This window comes from Heterodontus francisci, chromosome 19 (genome assembly GCF_036365525.1).
Source record: "Heterodontus francisci isolate sHetFra1 chromosome 19, sHetFra1.hap1, whole genome shotgun sequence".
Taxonomy (NCBI): Eukaryota; Metazoa; Chordata; class Chondrichthyes; order Heterodontiformes; family Heterodontidae; genus Heterodontus; species Heterodontus francisci.
Window position 1 is genome coordinate 88517763 of NC_090389.1, and position 15095 is coordinate 88532857.

General features: G+C 51.3%; 1 protein-coding gene across 3 annotated transcripts in view; it reads right to left on the bottom strand.

Annotated features, from left to right (window-relative positions):
• The window catches only part of LOC137380283 (solute carrier family 41 member 3-like), a 72912-nt gene that overhangs the window by 26399 nt on the left and 31418 nt on the right, over positions 1–15095 (bottom strand). For all 3 annotated transcript variants that reach the window (XM_068052175.1, XM_068052174.1, XM_068052176.1), the window contains 2 exons: positions 2848–2919; positions 1785–1929 (listed from right to left, as the gene is read on the bottom strand). In XM_068052175.1, the coding sequence (XP_067908276.1) occupies positions 1785–1929; positions 2848–2919 (217 nt within the window). The remainder of the gene's footprint in view (positions 1–1784; positions 1930–2847; positions 2920–15095) is intronic.

Consider the following 15095-nt stretch of genomic DNA (forward strand, 5'->3'; position numbering starts at 1 on the left):
GAGGCAGAAACCCTCTTGCATTTAAAAACACTTAGAGTGCGGTAACTCATGGGACTACAGACCAAGAGCTGGAAAGTGGAATTGCTCTTTTTCATCCCACACAGATACGACGAGTCGAATGGCCCCCTTCTGTGCTGGAAATTTTCTACGGCCAGAATTTCCCATTTAAGGATCTCAATTAGCGGCAGAGTGGGAAGACTCCCTGCCCACCACCATCCCACCTGATTATACCCTCTCCCTGTCTCCAAAGTCGCTAAGGGGGAGAGCATAGAATTCCCCCTTATGTTTTATTAACATAGCGTGCTTGCAGTGAAGTAACGAGGAGCTGAGGAGGCTGAGGAGGGGGATGTGGAGAAGGGATGGATGTGGACTGTGGGTGTGATAGGAACAGGAGTCAGTCATTTAGGCTCTCGAGCCTGTTCTGTCACTCACTACCCTTACCCAACAACAAAAACACAATCGATGAATCTCGGTACTGAAATTTTCAATTGCTCTCCCCCTGCCGCCCACACATCCACAGCTTCCTGTGGGAGAGAGTTCCAGATTTCCACTCCCCTTTGTGTGAAGAAGTGCTTCCTGACATCACCCCTGAACGGTCTGGCTCGGATTTAACGATTCTGCCCCCTTGTTCTGGGCTCCTCCCTCCCACCCCCACCAGAGGAAATAGCTTCTCTCTATTGACCCTATTGAATCTGTTTGTTATCTGGGCTCTGTAAATGCAGAGAGGGGCCGCTAACAGGTGCCAGCAGGCCAGTGCTGTCTGAGGGGGTTTCAGCTGATGAGGAGTGGAGACAGCTGCTCACTCTGAGCTTAAACTCAAATACTGCAAACTCTGCTCACACAGTTACTGAAACAGAGCACAAGGCAAAACCACCACTCCTGGCCTTTCCACAAAGTTAGCAGTAATTTTTCCCATGCAATTTAGTACCCAGGGTAAATGCAGGGGTTTCAATGGTGCAATGGCTACATTACAAAAGAAAGACTTGCATTTATATAGTGCCTTTCAATTCCTCAGGATGTCCAAAAGCGCTTTACAGTCAATAAAGTATTTTTGAAGTGTAGTCATGGTTGTAATGTAGGAAAAACAGTAGCCAATTTACACACAGCAAGATCCCTCAAACAGCAATATAATAATAACCAGATAATCTCTTTAAAATGTTGGTTGGCTGATAACTGGACCAATAACTCAGGAAACGCGAGTTCAAATTCTCCCCAGGGCCATTTGAGAATTTGAACTCAGTTTAAAATAACCCGGGATAAAAAGCTGGGATCAGTAAAAGTGGCCATGAAGCTGTTGGATTGTGGTAAAAACCCAATTGGTTCATTAATATCCCTTTAGTGAAGGAAATCTGCCGTCCTTACCCGGTCTGGCCTACATGTGACTCCAGACCCCACACCAATGTGGTTGACCCTTAATTGCCCTCTGAAGTGACCTAGTGAGACACTCAGTTTATATCAAAACCATTACCAGGTTCACAAAGATGCCCCACCACGATGGGCAGTAAATGCCAGTGACGCCCGTATCTCGAAAATGAATTTTTAAATGGTTCTATTTAATGGGAGCTTGTCTCCTGGTCCAACCCCACCTGGAGAGCAAGTTAAGGAGTGGCTTGCTCAGCACTCCAAGGTTGAACAGCCTGAAGCACTTGGTTTGCCGAAGGTCACAGGTGGCAGAGTGGGGATGAGTGGAGATGGTGGGGGCTGCAGGGGAACCAAACTGACAGGTGTTGCAGGATTGGAATATATTGGGTGGGGGGACAGGTGGGGGTAGCAAAGCCGGGTACCTAGGGCGAGTGCGGCGATGAAGGCTGTGACAGTGCTACTCGCACACAGCACGGCCGCTCGATCCAGATCAATCTGGCCCCTGGAGAAAGATCCCAAAACGACAGCAGCAACAGCAGCAAGAAAACCAACCACAGTGGCCTGGACCTACATAAAACACAGAAACACAGAGCAGAGTAAGCAAGGAGAGGGAGGGGGAGGGGGAGAGTGAGTGAGGGGGAGGGGGAGAGAGGAAGGGTAAGGGGAAAGGAGGTAAAAAGAGCGAGGGGGTGTTGGGGGGGGGGGGGGGAGTTGTGTGAGGGCATGTGAGGAAGAGGGAGGGTGACGGGGGGTGAGGGTAGTGGTGTGAGGGCATGTGAGGAAGAGAGTGTGTGAGGGAGGGTGAGGAAGAGTGAGTGAGGGTGAGGAAAGTGGTGTGAGGGAGGGGGAATGGAGAGAGTGTGAGGGTGAGAGTGGAAGCGAGTGTGAGGGAGGGAAAGTGAGGGAGGGAGAGTGAGTGAGCGAGGGAGGGAGAGGGAGGGAGGGAGTGGGGGGGAGATAAGGGAGAGTGAGGGAGGAAGAGTGAGGGAGGGAGTGTGAGGGAGGTAGTGGGAGGGAGTGTGAGGGAGGGAGTGAGTGGGGCAGAGGCAGAGTGAGTGAGGGAGGGAGAGTGAGGGAGGGAGTGTGAGGGAGGGAGGGAGTGTGAGGGAGGGAGGGAGAGGGAGGGAGAGAGTGTGAAGGAGGGAGTGGGAGGGAGTGGGAGAGTGAGGGATGGAGAGGGAGGGAGGGAGAGTGAAGGATAGTGAGGGAGGGAGGGAGGGGGAGGGAAGTGGTGTGAGGGAGGGGGAATGGGGGGAGTGGGAGGGTGGGAGTGAAAGAGAGTGTGAGGGAGGGAATGGAAGGGAATGTGAGGGAGGGAGTGGAAACGAGTGTGAGGGAGTGTGAGGGAGGGAGTGTGAGGGACAGAGTGTGAGGGAGTGTGAGGGACAGAGTGTGAGGGAGTGTGAGGGAGGGAGTGTGAGGGAGGGAGTGTGAGGGAGGGAGTGTGAGGGAGGGAGTGTGAGGGAGGTAGGTTTTGTGCTTTACCTGAATCAATGCCAAGTTACTTGTCACTAATGTCCACTTGTCGCTGGGACTGTCCAGTTTGCCAGTATTCGCCTGGGAGAGAAACAGTTACTTAGACAAATTCACCCATGAATTGTAAGGGGCAGTAAAATGGGCAACAGCTGATTCATTTTGATGGGAAGAATGAGGAGAGGCAAAATATATTTAATGGGACAATTCTAACAAGGATGCAGGAACTGAGAGACCTGGCAGTGTATGTAGACAAATCTTTGAAGCTGGCAGGACAGGTTGAGAAGGCTATTGAAAAAAAGCATATGTGATCCTTGGCTTTATAAATAGAGGAATAAAGAACAGAAGCAAGGAAGTTATAGAGTCATAGCATTATACAGCACAGAAACAGGCCATTCGTCCCATCGTGTCTGTGCCTGCCATACAGCACCCAACTATTCTAATCCCATATTCCTGCACTTGGCCCGTAGCCTTGTATGCTTATGGTTTTGCAAAGGATCATCTAAATACATCTTAAATGTTGTGAGGGTTCCTGCCTCTACCATCTCTTCAAACAGTGTGTTCCAGATTCCAACCACCCTCTGGTTGAAAACATTTCTCCTCAAATCCACTCTAAACCTCCTGCTCCTTACCTTAAATCGATGCCCCCTGGTTATTGACCCCTCCACTCAGGGAAAAAGTTTCTTCCTATCTAACCTATCAATGCCCCTCAACTTTGTATATCTCAATCAAGTGTCCCCCCTCAGCCTTCTCTGCTCTAAGGAAAACAACCCCAGCCTATTCAGGCTCTCTTCATAGCTGAAATGCTCCAGCCCAGGCAACTTCCTGGTGAATCTCCTATGCACCCTATCGAGTGCAATCACATCCTTCCTATAGTGTGGTGACCAGAACTGTACACAGTACTGCAGCTGTGGCCTAACTAGCGTTTTATACAGCTCCATCATAACATCTAAAATAAAAGCAAAATACTGCGGATACTGGAAATCTGAAACGAAAACAAGAAATGCTGGAACCACTCAGCAGGTCTGGCAGCATCCTTGGAGAGAGAAGCCAACTATGCTAAACATTTATAAATCACTGGTTAGGCCCCAGCTGGAGTATTGTGTCCAATTCTGGGCACCACACTTTAGGAAAGATGTCAAGGCCTAGGAGAGGGTGCGGAGGGAGATTTACTGGAATGGTCCCAGGGATGAGGGACTTCAGATAATGTGGAGAGACTGGAGAAACTGGGATTGTTCTCCTGACAGCAGAGAAGGTTAAGGGGAGATTTAACAGAGGTGTTCAAAATCATGAATAGCTTAGATAGAGTAAATAAGGAGAAACTGTTTCCAGTGGCAGGAGGGTCGGTAACTAGAGGACACAGAATTAAGTTAATGGACAAAAGAACCACAGGAGAGATGAGGAGAATTTTTTACACAGTGAGTTGTTGTGATCTGGAACGCGCTGCCTGAAAGGGCGGTGGAAGCAGATTCAATAGTGACTTTCAAAAGGGAATTGGAGAAATACTCGAAGGGAAAAAATTACAGGGCTATGGGGGAACGAGCAGGAGAGAATGAGATTAAGTGGATAGCTTGTTCAAACAGCCAACACAGAGAGGATAGATCAAATGTCTTCCTTTAGTGTGAGATGATTCTATCAGGCTAGTTTGAATGAACCAAGGGCCTCACTGAGGAAGGGAACGGGGGAGACCGGGCCCAAAAATACTGGTGTCGGCCGGCATACTGGTTTCCTAACTCCAGTCCTGGTACCATCGACTTTTTCCATGGCAGGTTCGGCACCAGCAGGGCTACCCACCCCCACGAGGCAGGTTCGGCACCAGCAGGACTACCCACCCCCACGAGGCAGGTTCGGCACCAGCAGGGCTACCCACCCCCACGAGGCAGGTTCGGCACCAGCAGGATTACCTGCCCCCACGAGGCAGGTTCAGCACCAGCAGGGCTACCCACCCCCACGAGGCAAGTTCGGCACCAGCAGGACTAGCCGCCCCCTCGAGGCAGGTTCGGCACCAGCAGGACTACCCGCCCCCACGTGGCAGGTTCGGCACCAGCAGGACTACCCGCCCCCACGAAGCAGGTTCGGCACCAGCAGGACTACCTGCCCCCACGAAGCAGGTTCGGCACCAGCAGGACTACCCGCCCCCACGAGGCAGGTTCAGCACCAGCAGGACTACCCACTCCAATGAGGCAGGTAGCCAACTAGGCTCATTAAGGGCCTTGTTAACGACAGTTAAAGAAGACCGACTGGGATTTTCCAGTCTGCCTCCAGTTTCCCGTTGAGACGGGGTGGGGGGGGGGGGGGCAACTCAACTGCCTAGCGGGCATCCAGTGGCAGGCCAGGGGGAGAGTGCTCCAGGCTGGCCTACAGGCCATCCCTGCCTGCCTGGGTGCAAGTGCCACCAAAGGCCACCCTGTGAGCAATTCTATCCCCTTCTCCACCCTCACCCCTCAACAGTGCTGGCCTGGCTGCTGAATCTGTAAGTTTTTAAAAAAGTTGGAGGGCACCTCCATGTTGAAGCTCCCTCTCAGTTACTTACCCTGTACTGCAGCCTGCTGCTCTTATCAAGCTGGAAGGTCTCTGATTGGTCCTCCAGTTTTGAGAGCCCTCCCACTGCCCTTAATTAGACAAGGAACCTGACACCACGCCAATTATGGGGGCGCCTTCATAAAAATCCCAAAGAGTGATAGTTACCCCCCAGGGCCGGGTCCAGGTCCAGGTCCTGGAAATAGTCCCAACTCATGTTTCCCACCCCCGAGAGTCTGGGGAAAATCCAGCCCCAAATGTGGAGACAATCCCAAATGCTGGGAAACATGAAATTGGAACAGATATGAAACAAAAAGACTAGCTAACATTATGAATGAGAGCCCAGTGGAGTGGCCGGAGGTGGGAGGGATTCAATAAGTGAGGGACTGTGACGTCCCAAATTCGATACCAACAACCCACCACCACTGGCTGTGTAAAATCACAGAATAATTACAGCACAGAAAGAGGCCATTCAGCCTGTAGGCTCTCTGCAACAGTTACCCTGCTGGGGTCACACTCTCCCACCCTTTCCCCATAGCCCAGCAAATTATTCCTCTTCAGGAGCTTATGCATTTCGCTTTTGAAAGCTGATTCGGCCGGGGGTTGTAGTGGAGACACTAAAGCAAAGATTGCGAGCGGGTGGGGGAAATCAGTCAGGGTTCCCACTCTTGGTGTTAACCCACTGACTCCTGCTCGAGTGGTCCACGTGTGTGGACACTGACCGAGAGCAGGGCTTTATTCTTCTGATTACTCTGGGGATGTGGGGGTCAATGGTCAGGTTGGCATCTACTGCCCATCCCTAGTTGCCGTGAGAAAGTGGTGGTAGTGGGTTTTGATACAACAGAGTGTCTTGCTAGGCCACTTCAGAGGGCAGTTAAGAGTCACTCAGGTTGGTGTGGACTGGAGTCACACATAAGCCCAGTCCGGGTAAGGAGAGCAGGTTTCCATCTGTGAAGGGGTATCATTGAACCAGTTGGGTTTTTACAACAATCCCACAGTTCATGGTCACCTTTACTGAGACCAACTTATTTTATCTGAATATAAATTCTGAAGCTGCCAGAGTGGGTTTGAACTCATGCTCTCTGTGTTATTGGTTACAGTAAAACCCCTGCGGTCAGTTTCAGATGTTCAGCGGGATGTGGCTGGAGAGGACTAAAGATCTATCTCTAGGACAGAGCTGCAAGCAAACATCCCAGGGTAAAAATCATAAAAATATATCACTGACTTCAACGAAGGGACCGAGAGTAATATATCCAGGTTTGCTGATCATGCAATGACAGGTGGGAAAGTAAGCTGTGAGGAGCACACAAAGAGGCTGCTCAGGGATAGAGGCAGGTTAAATGAGTGGGCAAGAAGATGGCAGATGGAGTATAATGTAGGGAAGTATGAATTTATCCACTTTGGTAGGAAGACTAGGAAAGCAGATTTTTTTTTAAAGATGAGTGTGTGGGAAATGTTGGTATTGAGAGGGAGCTGGGTGTCCTTGTACATGAATCACAGAAAGTTAACATACAGGTACAGCAAACAATTCGGAAGACAAATGGTATGTCAGCCTTTATTGCAAGAGGATTGGGGTATGAGAGACTTACTGTAATTATATAGGGCTTTGGTGAGAGCACACCTGGAGTACTGTGTACAGTTTTGGTCTCCTTACTTAAGGAAGGATATACTTGCCTTAGAGGGGATGCAACGAAGGTTCACTAGATTGATAGGAGGACTGTCCTATAAGGAGAGATTAAGCAGAATGGGCCCTATATTCTCAGGAGTTTAGAAGAACGAGAGGTGATCTCATTGAAATGTATCAAATTCTGAGAGGATTTGACAGGGTAGATGCTGAGAGGCTGTTTCCCCCCTGGCTGGAGAATCTAGAACTAGGGACCACAGTCTCAGGGTAAGGGTTGGTCCTTTCAGACTGAGATGAGGAGAAATTTCTTCAGTCAGAGGGTCGTGAATCTTTGGAATTCTCTACCGCAGTGAACTGTGGATGCTCAGTTGATGAGTACATTGTTACAACCAGGTGAGAAAGAGGTGTAGGGGTTCCCTCTCAGCCTTTTCCTGGTTTGACCCTAACAGGGTTTAATTTTTAAAACACTGTTTTTAGCTTCCCCTCAGTAATGGCAAAGAGATCAACCAGACAGGTTTTCTTAGATTTAAACAAGGAAGGTCTAAGTTTATTAACCTTAAAACTCTAATTTGGTTAAAACTACTAACAGTATGCGTCGCGACCACACCAGCTTGCATTCGTGATAAACACACATGCAGATAGAGACAGAAAAGGAGAACGAATCAAGGGGAAAGGTTTGAAGCAATAGCTGGAGTTCATTTACTGTCTTTTGAGTTTGATGTAAAGTCTTTGATTGCAGTTTAACTTTTCTGTCTCGGGGCCCTGTGCACTTTCAAACTTGTTTCGATGGTTTTCTGTCTTGAGTCTTAGTTTTCTTCCAGGGGTCCCTGTCTTTGCGTGAGTGAGAGACAGAGAGAGGGAGAAAGAGAGACCTTCCTTCTCTGTTGTCTTCAAATTGCAGTCTGACTCAAACTGTTCAGTGAACACAATTCAAAACCAAACCTGGGCCAGCAGGTTAGTCATATGAACATCTTTTTTTAACAAACTCTCCTGCATTTTTGTGGATTCTCCATCTCAGACACCCTCAGTGGGTGTGGAGGGGAGGCAAATGGAATGCTGGCTTTTTACACATTCAATGTCTGGTGATCAAACTCCATTTGGGTTAATTGGATCTGGGAGCAGTTCCATTGTCTTCTCCAGGCAACTGTCTCATAGAATGCAAATGTTACCAGCCACTGCTGTGGTGGGGATTTCATGACACTTCCACCCCCAGTGAAATGAAATGCAATTTTTAGAAGAGCATTTCATTAAAAAAAAGTCTAAAGAGAAGACAAGAAAACACCCATGCATCTCTCTCATTCATTCTCATTCATTCAGAAATCCTGAAAATTGTTACCGCCTGTCTTTTCCTGGTAGCAGTGCTGCTTTAAACTGCCCTTTTTGGCATCCCAACTAATGTGTGATATTTGGGGAAGTTTTTCAGTTTGCACATTTCCATGACTGCCTAGGGTGGTTTTATTCTTGTTGAGGTCTGCAGGGGGAGGGTTAGATTTAATTAGCCCTAAATTAGAGTTCTGCTCAGGAGAGTCAGTAGTGGGTGGATCCATTCTGAACTCTCTTTCAGTGCTTTGATGAGTCATGCAAGGACTTTTCACCTTAGGGGATGGGTGGTTCCCTTTCCCCTGACTGTGAGAGAGGATTCTTTGCTAATCTTCCCTTTGTCCTCTGGGACACTCCTGGTTACAGGTAATTGTCCAGATTCTACTGCACTCCCTTGCAGCACTTCAACTAGTCGAGGCATCACCCTCACGGTTTCTCTGCCCTCTTGAGGACTTCCTTTGTCTCTGTAGGTTTGTGTAAATGCTGTTAGCAACTCTGGTGGGGTGCTTCTGGTGTCTGCATTTACATAGGAGGATGTGGGGTCTAATTTTTCCAACATTTCGGGTTTGGCTGACTAGACAATAGGGCTTTCCATTTGGGATTCCTCCCGGACTTCCTTTAACCTTCCCTCTTTGTCCCCTTTTTCCCCTTTCCACTCTAACCTTTTGCCAGCCTTGTGCCTACCTGACCCCTCTTGTTATCAGCAGGGGTCCCTTGCAGTTCACACCAGCCCTCTGCTGGAGGGTCCTCCAAACACCGATACAGGGCTTAGGGGTGAAGATTTCACTGTGGGTTGGGGTTTCCCCTCAACCTGGCACATGTGGCAACTCCTACAGTACTCTACCACATCTTTGTGGAGTTTTGCCCTCCAATACCATTCACCACCATTCTGGTGTTCACTGCACTCTCTGGGGGAAAGGTCAGGCCTTTTCCCAGTAAAAGGGATCTAGTGACCCCTGTGTCCCTGAGGTTACTCTCCCATTAGACACAAAATCCTGATAACCTTCAGGAATCCTATTAAATTCTGCAGCACCTACAGCAGCATGCTTCAGTGAAAAGAGCACGGAGAGCGGAGAGAGGCTTCAGTGAAAAGAGCACGGAGAGCTGGGAGAGGCTTCAGTGAAAAGAGCACGGAGAGGCTTCAGTGAAAAGAGCGGGGAGATGCTTCAGTGAAAAGAGCGCGGAGAGGCTTCAGTGAAAAGAGCGGGGAGATGCTTCAGTGAAAAGAGCACGGAGAGGCTTCAGTGAAAAGAGCAGGGAGATGCTTCAGTGAAAAGAGCGCGGAGAGGATTCAGTGAAAAGAGCGGGGAGAGGCTTCAGTGAAAAGAGCGGGGAGAGGCTTCAGTGAAAAGAGCGGGGAGAGGCTTCTGTGAAAAGAGAACGGAGAGCGCAGAGAGGCTTCACTGAAAAGAGCACAGAGGGTGGGAGAGGCTTCATTGAAAAGAGCACGGAGAGCAGGGAGAGGCTTCAGTGAAAAGAGCTCGGAGAGCGGAGAGAGGCTTCAGTGAAAAGAGCGTGGAGAGCGGGGAGAGGCTTCAGTGAAAAGAGCACAGAGAGCGGGAGAGGCTTCAGTGAAAAGAGCATGGAGAGCAGAGAGAGGCTTCAGTGAAAAGAGCACGGAGAGCGGAGCGAGGCTTCAGAGAAAAGAGCGTGGAGAGTGGGGAGAGGCTTCAGTGAAAAGAGCCCGGAGAGCGGGAGAGGCTTCAGTGAAAAGAGCACGGAGAGCAGAGAGAGGCTTCAGTGAGAAGAGCACGGAGAGCGGGGAGAGGCTTCAGTGAAAAGAACACGAGAGCGGAGAGAAGCTTCAGTGAAAAGAGCACGGAGAGCGGGGAGAGGCTTCAGTGAAAAGAGCACGGAGAGCGGGGATAGGCTTCAGTGAAAAGAGCACGGAGAGTGGATAGAGGCTTCAGTGAAAAGAGCACGGAGAGCGGGAGAGGCTTCAGTGAAAAGAGCCCGGAGAGCAGAGAGAGGCTTCAGTGAAAAGAGCACGGAGAGCGGGAGAGGCTTCAGTGAAAAGAACACGAGAGCAGAGAGAGGCTTCAGTGAAAAGAGCGTGGAGAGCGGGGAAAGGCTTCAGTGAAAAGAGCACAGAGAGCGGGAGAGGCTTCAGTGAAAAGAGCACGGAGCGCAGAGAGAGGCTTCAGTGAAAAGAGCGCGGAGAGAGGCTTCAGTGAAAAGAGCGTGGAGAGCGGGGAGAGGCTTCAGTGAAAAGAGCCCGGAGAGCGGGAGAGGCTTCAGTGAAAAGAGCACGGAGAGCAGAGAGAGGCTTCAGTGAAAAGAGCACGGAGAGCAGAGAGAGGCTTCAGTGAAAAGAACACGAGAGCGGATAGAGGCTTCAGTGAAAAGAGCACGGAGAGCGGGAGAGGCTTCAGTGAAAAGAGCACGGAGAGCGGGAGAGGCTTCAGTGAAAAGAGCACGGAGAGCGGAGAGAGGCTTCAGTGAAAAGAGCACGGAGAGCAGAGAGAGGCTTCAGTGAAAAGAGCACGGAGAGCAGAGAGAGGCTTCAGTGAAAAGAGCACGGAGAGCGGGGTGAGGCTTCAGTGAAAAGAGTACGGAGAGCGGAGAGAGGCTTCAATGAAAAGAGCACGGAGAGCGGGGAGAGGCTTCAGTGAAAAGAGCATGGAGAGCGGAGAGAGGCTTCAGTGAAAAGAGCATGGAGAGCAGAGAGAGGCTTCAGTGAAAAGAGCACGGAGAGCGGAGAGAGGCTTCAGTGAAAAGAAAACGAGAGCGGATAGAGGCTTCAGTGAAAAGAGCACGGAGAGCGGGAGAGGCTTCAGTGAAAAGAGCATGGAGAGCGGGGAGAGGCTTCAGTGAAAAGAGCACGGAGAGCGGAGAGAGGCTTCAGTGAAAAGAGCACAGAGAGCGGGAGAGGCTTCAGTGAAAAGAGCATGGAGAGCAGAGAGAGGCTTCAGTGAAAAGAGCACGGAGAGCGGAGCGAGGCTTCAGAGAAAAGAGCGTGGAGAGTGGGGAGAGGCTTCAGTGAAAAGAGCCCGGAGAGCGGGAGAGGCTTCAGTGAAAAGAGCACGGAGAGCAGAGAGAGGCTTCAGTGAGAAGAGCACGGAGAGCGGGGAGAGGCTTCAGTGAAAAGAACACGAGAGCGGAGAGAAGCTTCAGTGAAAAGAGCACGGAGAGCGGGGAGAGGCTTCAGTGAAAAGAGCACGGAGAGCGGGGATAGGCTTCAGTGAAAAGAGCACGGAGAGTGGATAGAGGCTTCAGTGAAAAGAGCACGGAGAGCGGGAGAGGCTTCAGTGAAAAGAGCCCGGAGAGCAGAGAGAGGCTTCAGTGAAAAGAGCACGGAGAGCGGGAGAGGCTTCAGTGAAAAGAACACGAGAGCAGAGAGAGGCTTCAGTGAAAAGAGCGTGGAGAGCGGGGAAAGGCTTCAGTGAAAAGAGCACAGAGAGCGGGAGAGGCTTCAGTGAAAAGAGCACGGAGCGCAGAGAGAGGCTTCAGTGAAAAGAGCGCGGAGAGAGGCTTCAGTGAAAAGAGCGTGGAGAGCGGGGAGAGGCTTCAGTGAAAAGAGCCCGGAGAGCGGGAGAGGCTTCAGTGAAAAGAGCACGGAGAGCAGAGAGAGGCTTCAGTGAAAAGAGCACGGAGAGCAGAGAGAGGCTTCAGTGAAAAGAGCACGGAGAGCAGAGAGAGGCTTCAGTGAAAAGAACACGAGAGCGGATAGAGGCTTCAGTGAAAAGAGCACGGAGAGCGGGAGAGGCTTCAGTGAAAAGAGCACGGAGAGCGGGAGAGGCTTCAGTGAAAAGAGCACGGAGAGCGGAGAGAGGCTTCAGTGAAAAGAGCACGGAGAGCAGAGAGAGGCTTCAGTGAAAAGAGCACGGAGAGCAGAGAGAGGCTTCAGTGAAAAGAGCACGGAGAGCGGGGTGAGGCTTCAGTGAAAAGAGTACGGAGAGCGGAGAGAGGCTTCAATGAAAAGAGCACGGAGAGCGGGGAGAGGCTTCAGTGAAAAGAGCATGGAGAGCGGAGAGAGGCTTCAGTGAAAAGAGCATGGAGAGCAGAGAGAGGCTTCAGTGAAAAGAGCACGGAGAGCGGAGAGAGGCTTCAGTGAAAAGAAAACGAGAGCGGATAGAGGCTTCAGTGAAAAGAGCACGGAGAGCGGGAGAGGCTTCAGTGAAAAGAGCATGGAGAGCGGGGAGAGGCTTCAGTGAAAAGAGCACGGAGAGCGGAGAGAGGCTTCAGTGAAAAGAGCACGGAAAGCGGAGAGAGGCTTCAGTGAAAAGAGCACGGAGAGCGGAGAGAGGCTTCAGTGAAAAGAGCACGGAGAGCGGGGAGAGGATTAAGTGAAAAGAGCACGGAGAGCGTAGTGAGGCTTCACTGAAAAGAGCACGAAGAGCGGGGAGAGGCTTCAGTGAAAAGAGCACGGGGAGCGGAGTGAGGCTTCAGTGAAAAGAGCATGGAGAGCAGGGAGAGGCTTCAGTGAAAAGAGCACGGAGAGCGTAGAGAGGCTTCAGTGAAAAGAGCACAGAGAGCGGGGAGAGGCTTCAGTGAAAAGAGCACGGAGAGCGGGGAAAAGCTTCAGTGAAAAGAGCACGGAGAGCGGGGAGAGGCTTCAGTGAAAAGAGCACGGGGAGCGGGGAGCGGCTTCAGTGAAAAGAGCATGGAGAGCAGGGAGAGGCTTCAGTGAAAAGAGCACGGAGAGCGTAGAGAGGCTTCAGTGAAAAGAGCACGGAGAGCGGGGAGAGGCTTCAGTGAAAAGAGCACGGAGAGCGGGGAAAAGCTTCAGTGAAAAGAGCACGGAGAGCGGGGAGAGGCTTCAGTGAAAAGAGCACGGAGAGCGGAAAGAGGCTTCAGTGAAAAGAGCACGGAGAGCGTAGAGAGGCTTCACAGAAAAGAGCACGGAGAGCAGAGAGAGGCTTCAGTGAAAAGAGCACGGAGAGCGGAGAGAGGCTTCAGTGAAAAGAGCACGGAGAGCGGGGAGAGGCTACAGTGAAAAGAGCACGGAGAGCGGAGAGAGGCTTCAGTGAAAAGAGCACGGAGAGCGGGGAGAGGCTTCAGTGAAAAGAGCATGGAGAGCGGAGAGAGGCTTCAGTGAAAAGAGCACGGAGGGTGGGAGAGGCTTCAGTGAAAAGAGCACGGAGAGCGGGGAGAGGCTTCAGTGAAAAGAGCACGGAGAGCGGGAAGAGGCTTCACTGAAAAGAGCACGGAGAGCGGAGAGAGGCTTCAGTGAAAAGAGCACGGAGAGAGGAGAGAGGCTTCAATGAAAAGAGCACGGAGAGCGGAGAGAGGCTTCAGTGAAAAGAGCACGGAGGGTGGGAGAGGCTTCAGTGAAAAGAGCACGGAGAGCGGGGAGAGGCTTCAGTGAAAAGAGCATGGAGAGCGGGAAGAGGCTTCACTGAAAAGAGCACGGAGAGCGGGGAGAGGCTTAATTGAAAAGAGCACGGAGAGCGGAGAGATGCTTCAGTGAAAAGAGCACGGAGAGCGGGGAGAGGCTTCAGTGAAAAGAGCACGGAGAGCGGAGAGAGGCTTCAGTGAAAAGAGCACGGAGGGCGGGGAGAGGCTTAATTGAAAAGAGCACGGAGAGCGTAGAGAGGCTTCAGTGAAAAGAGCACAGAGAGCGGGGAGAGGCTTCAGTGAAAAGAGCACGGAGAGCGGGGAAAAGCTTCAGTGAAAAGAGCACGGAGAGCGGGGAGAGGCTTCAGTGAAAAGAGCACGGGGAGCGGGGAGAGGCTTCAGTGAAAAGAGCATGGAGAGCAGGGAGAGGCTTCAGTGAAAAGAGCACGGAGAGCGTAGAGAGGCTTCAGTGAAAAGAGCACGGAGAGCGGGGAGAGGCTTCAGTGAAAAGAGCACGGAGAGCGGGGAAAAGCTTCAGTGAAAAGAGCACGGAGAGCGGGGAGAGGCTTCAGTGAAAAGAGCACGGAGAGCGGAAAGAGGCTTCAGTGAAAAGAGCACGGAGAGCGTAGAGAGGCTTCACAGAAAAGAGCACGGAGAGCAGAGAGAGGCTTCAGTGAAAAGAGCACGGAGAGCGGAGAGAGGCTTCAGTGAAAAGAGCACGGAGAGCGGGGAGAGGCTTCAGTGAAAAGAGCATGGAGAGCGGAGAGAGGCTTCAGTGAAAAGAGCACGGAGAGCGGGGAGACGCTTCAGTGAAAAGAGCATGGAGAGCGGAGAGAGGCTTCAGTGAAAAGAGCACGGAGGGTGGGAGAGGCTTCAGTGAAAAGAGCACGGAGAGCGGGGAGAGGCTTCAGTGAAAAGAGCACGGAGAGCGGGAAGAGGCTTCACTGAAAAGAGCACGGAGAGCGGAGAGAGGCTTCAGTGAAAAGAGCACGGAGAGAGGAGAGAGGCTTCAATGAAAAGAGCACGGAGAGCGGAGAGAGGCTTCAGTGAAAAGAGCACGGAGGGTGGGAGAGGCTTCAGTGAAAAGAGCACGGAGAGCGGGGAGAGGCTTCAGTGAAAAGAGCATGGAGAGCGGGAAGAGGCTTCACTGAAAAGAGCACGGAGAGCGGGGAGAGGCTTAATTGAAAAGAGCACGGAGAGCGGAGAGATGCTTCAGTGAAAAGAGCACGGAGAGCGGGGAGAGGCTTCAGTGAAAAGAGCACGGAGAGCGGAGAGAGGCTTCAGTGAAAAGAGCACGGAGGGCGGGGAGAGGCTTAATTGAAAAGAGCACGGAGAGCGGGGAGAGGCTTCAGTGAAAAGAGCACGGAGAGTGGAGAGAGGCTTCATTGAAAAGAGCACAGAGAGCGGAGAGAGGCTTCATTGAAAAGAGCACGGAGAGCAGAGAGAGGCTTCAGTGAAAAGAGCACGGAGAGCGGGGAGAGACTTCAGTGAAAAGAGCACGGAGAGCAGAGAGAGGCTT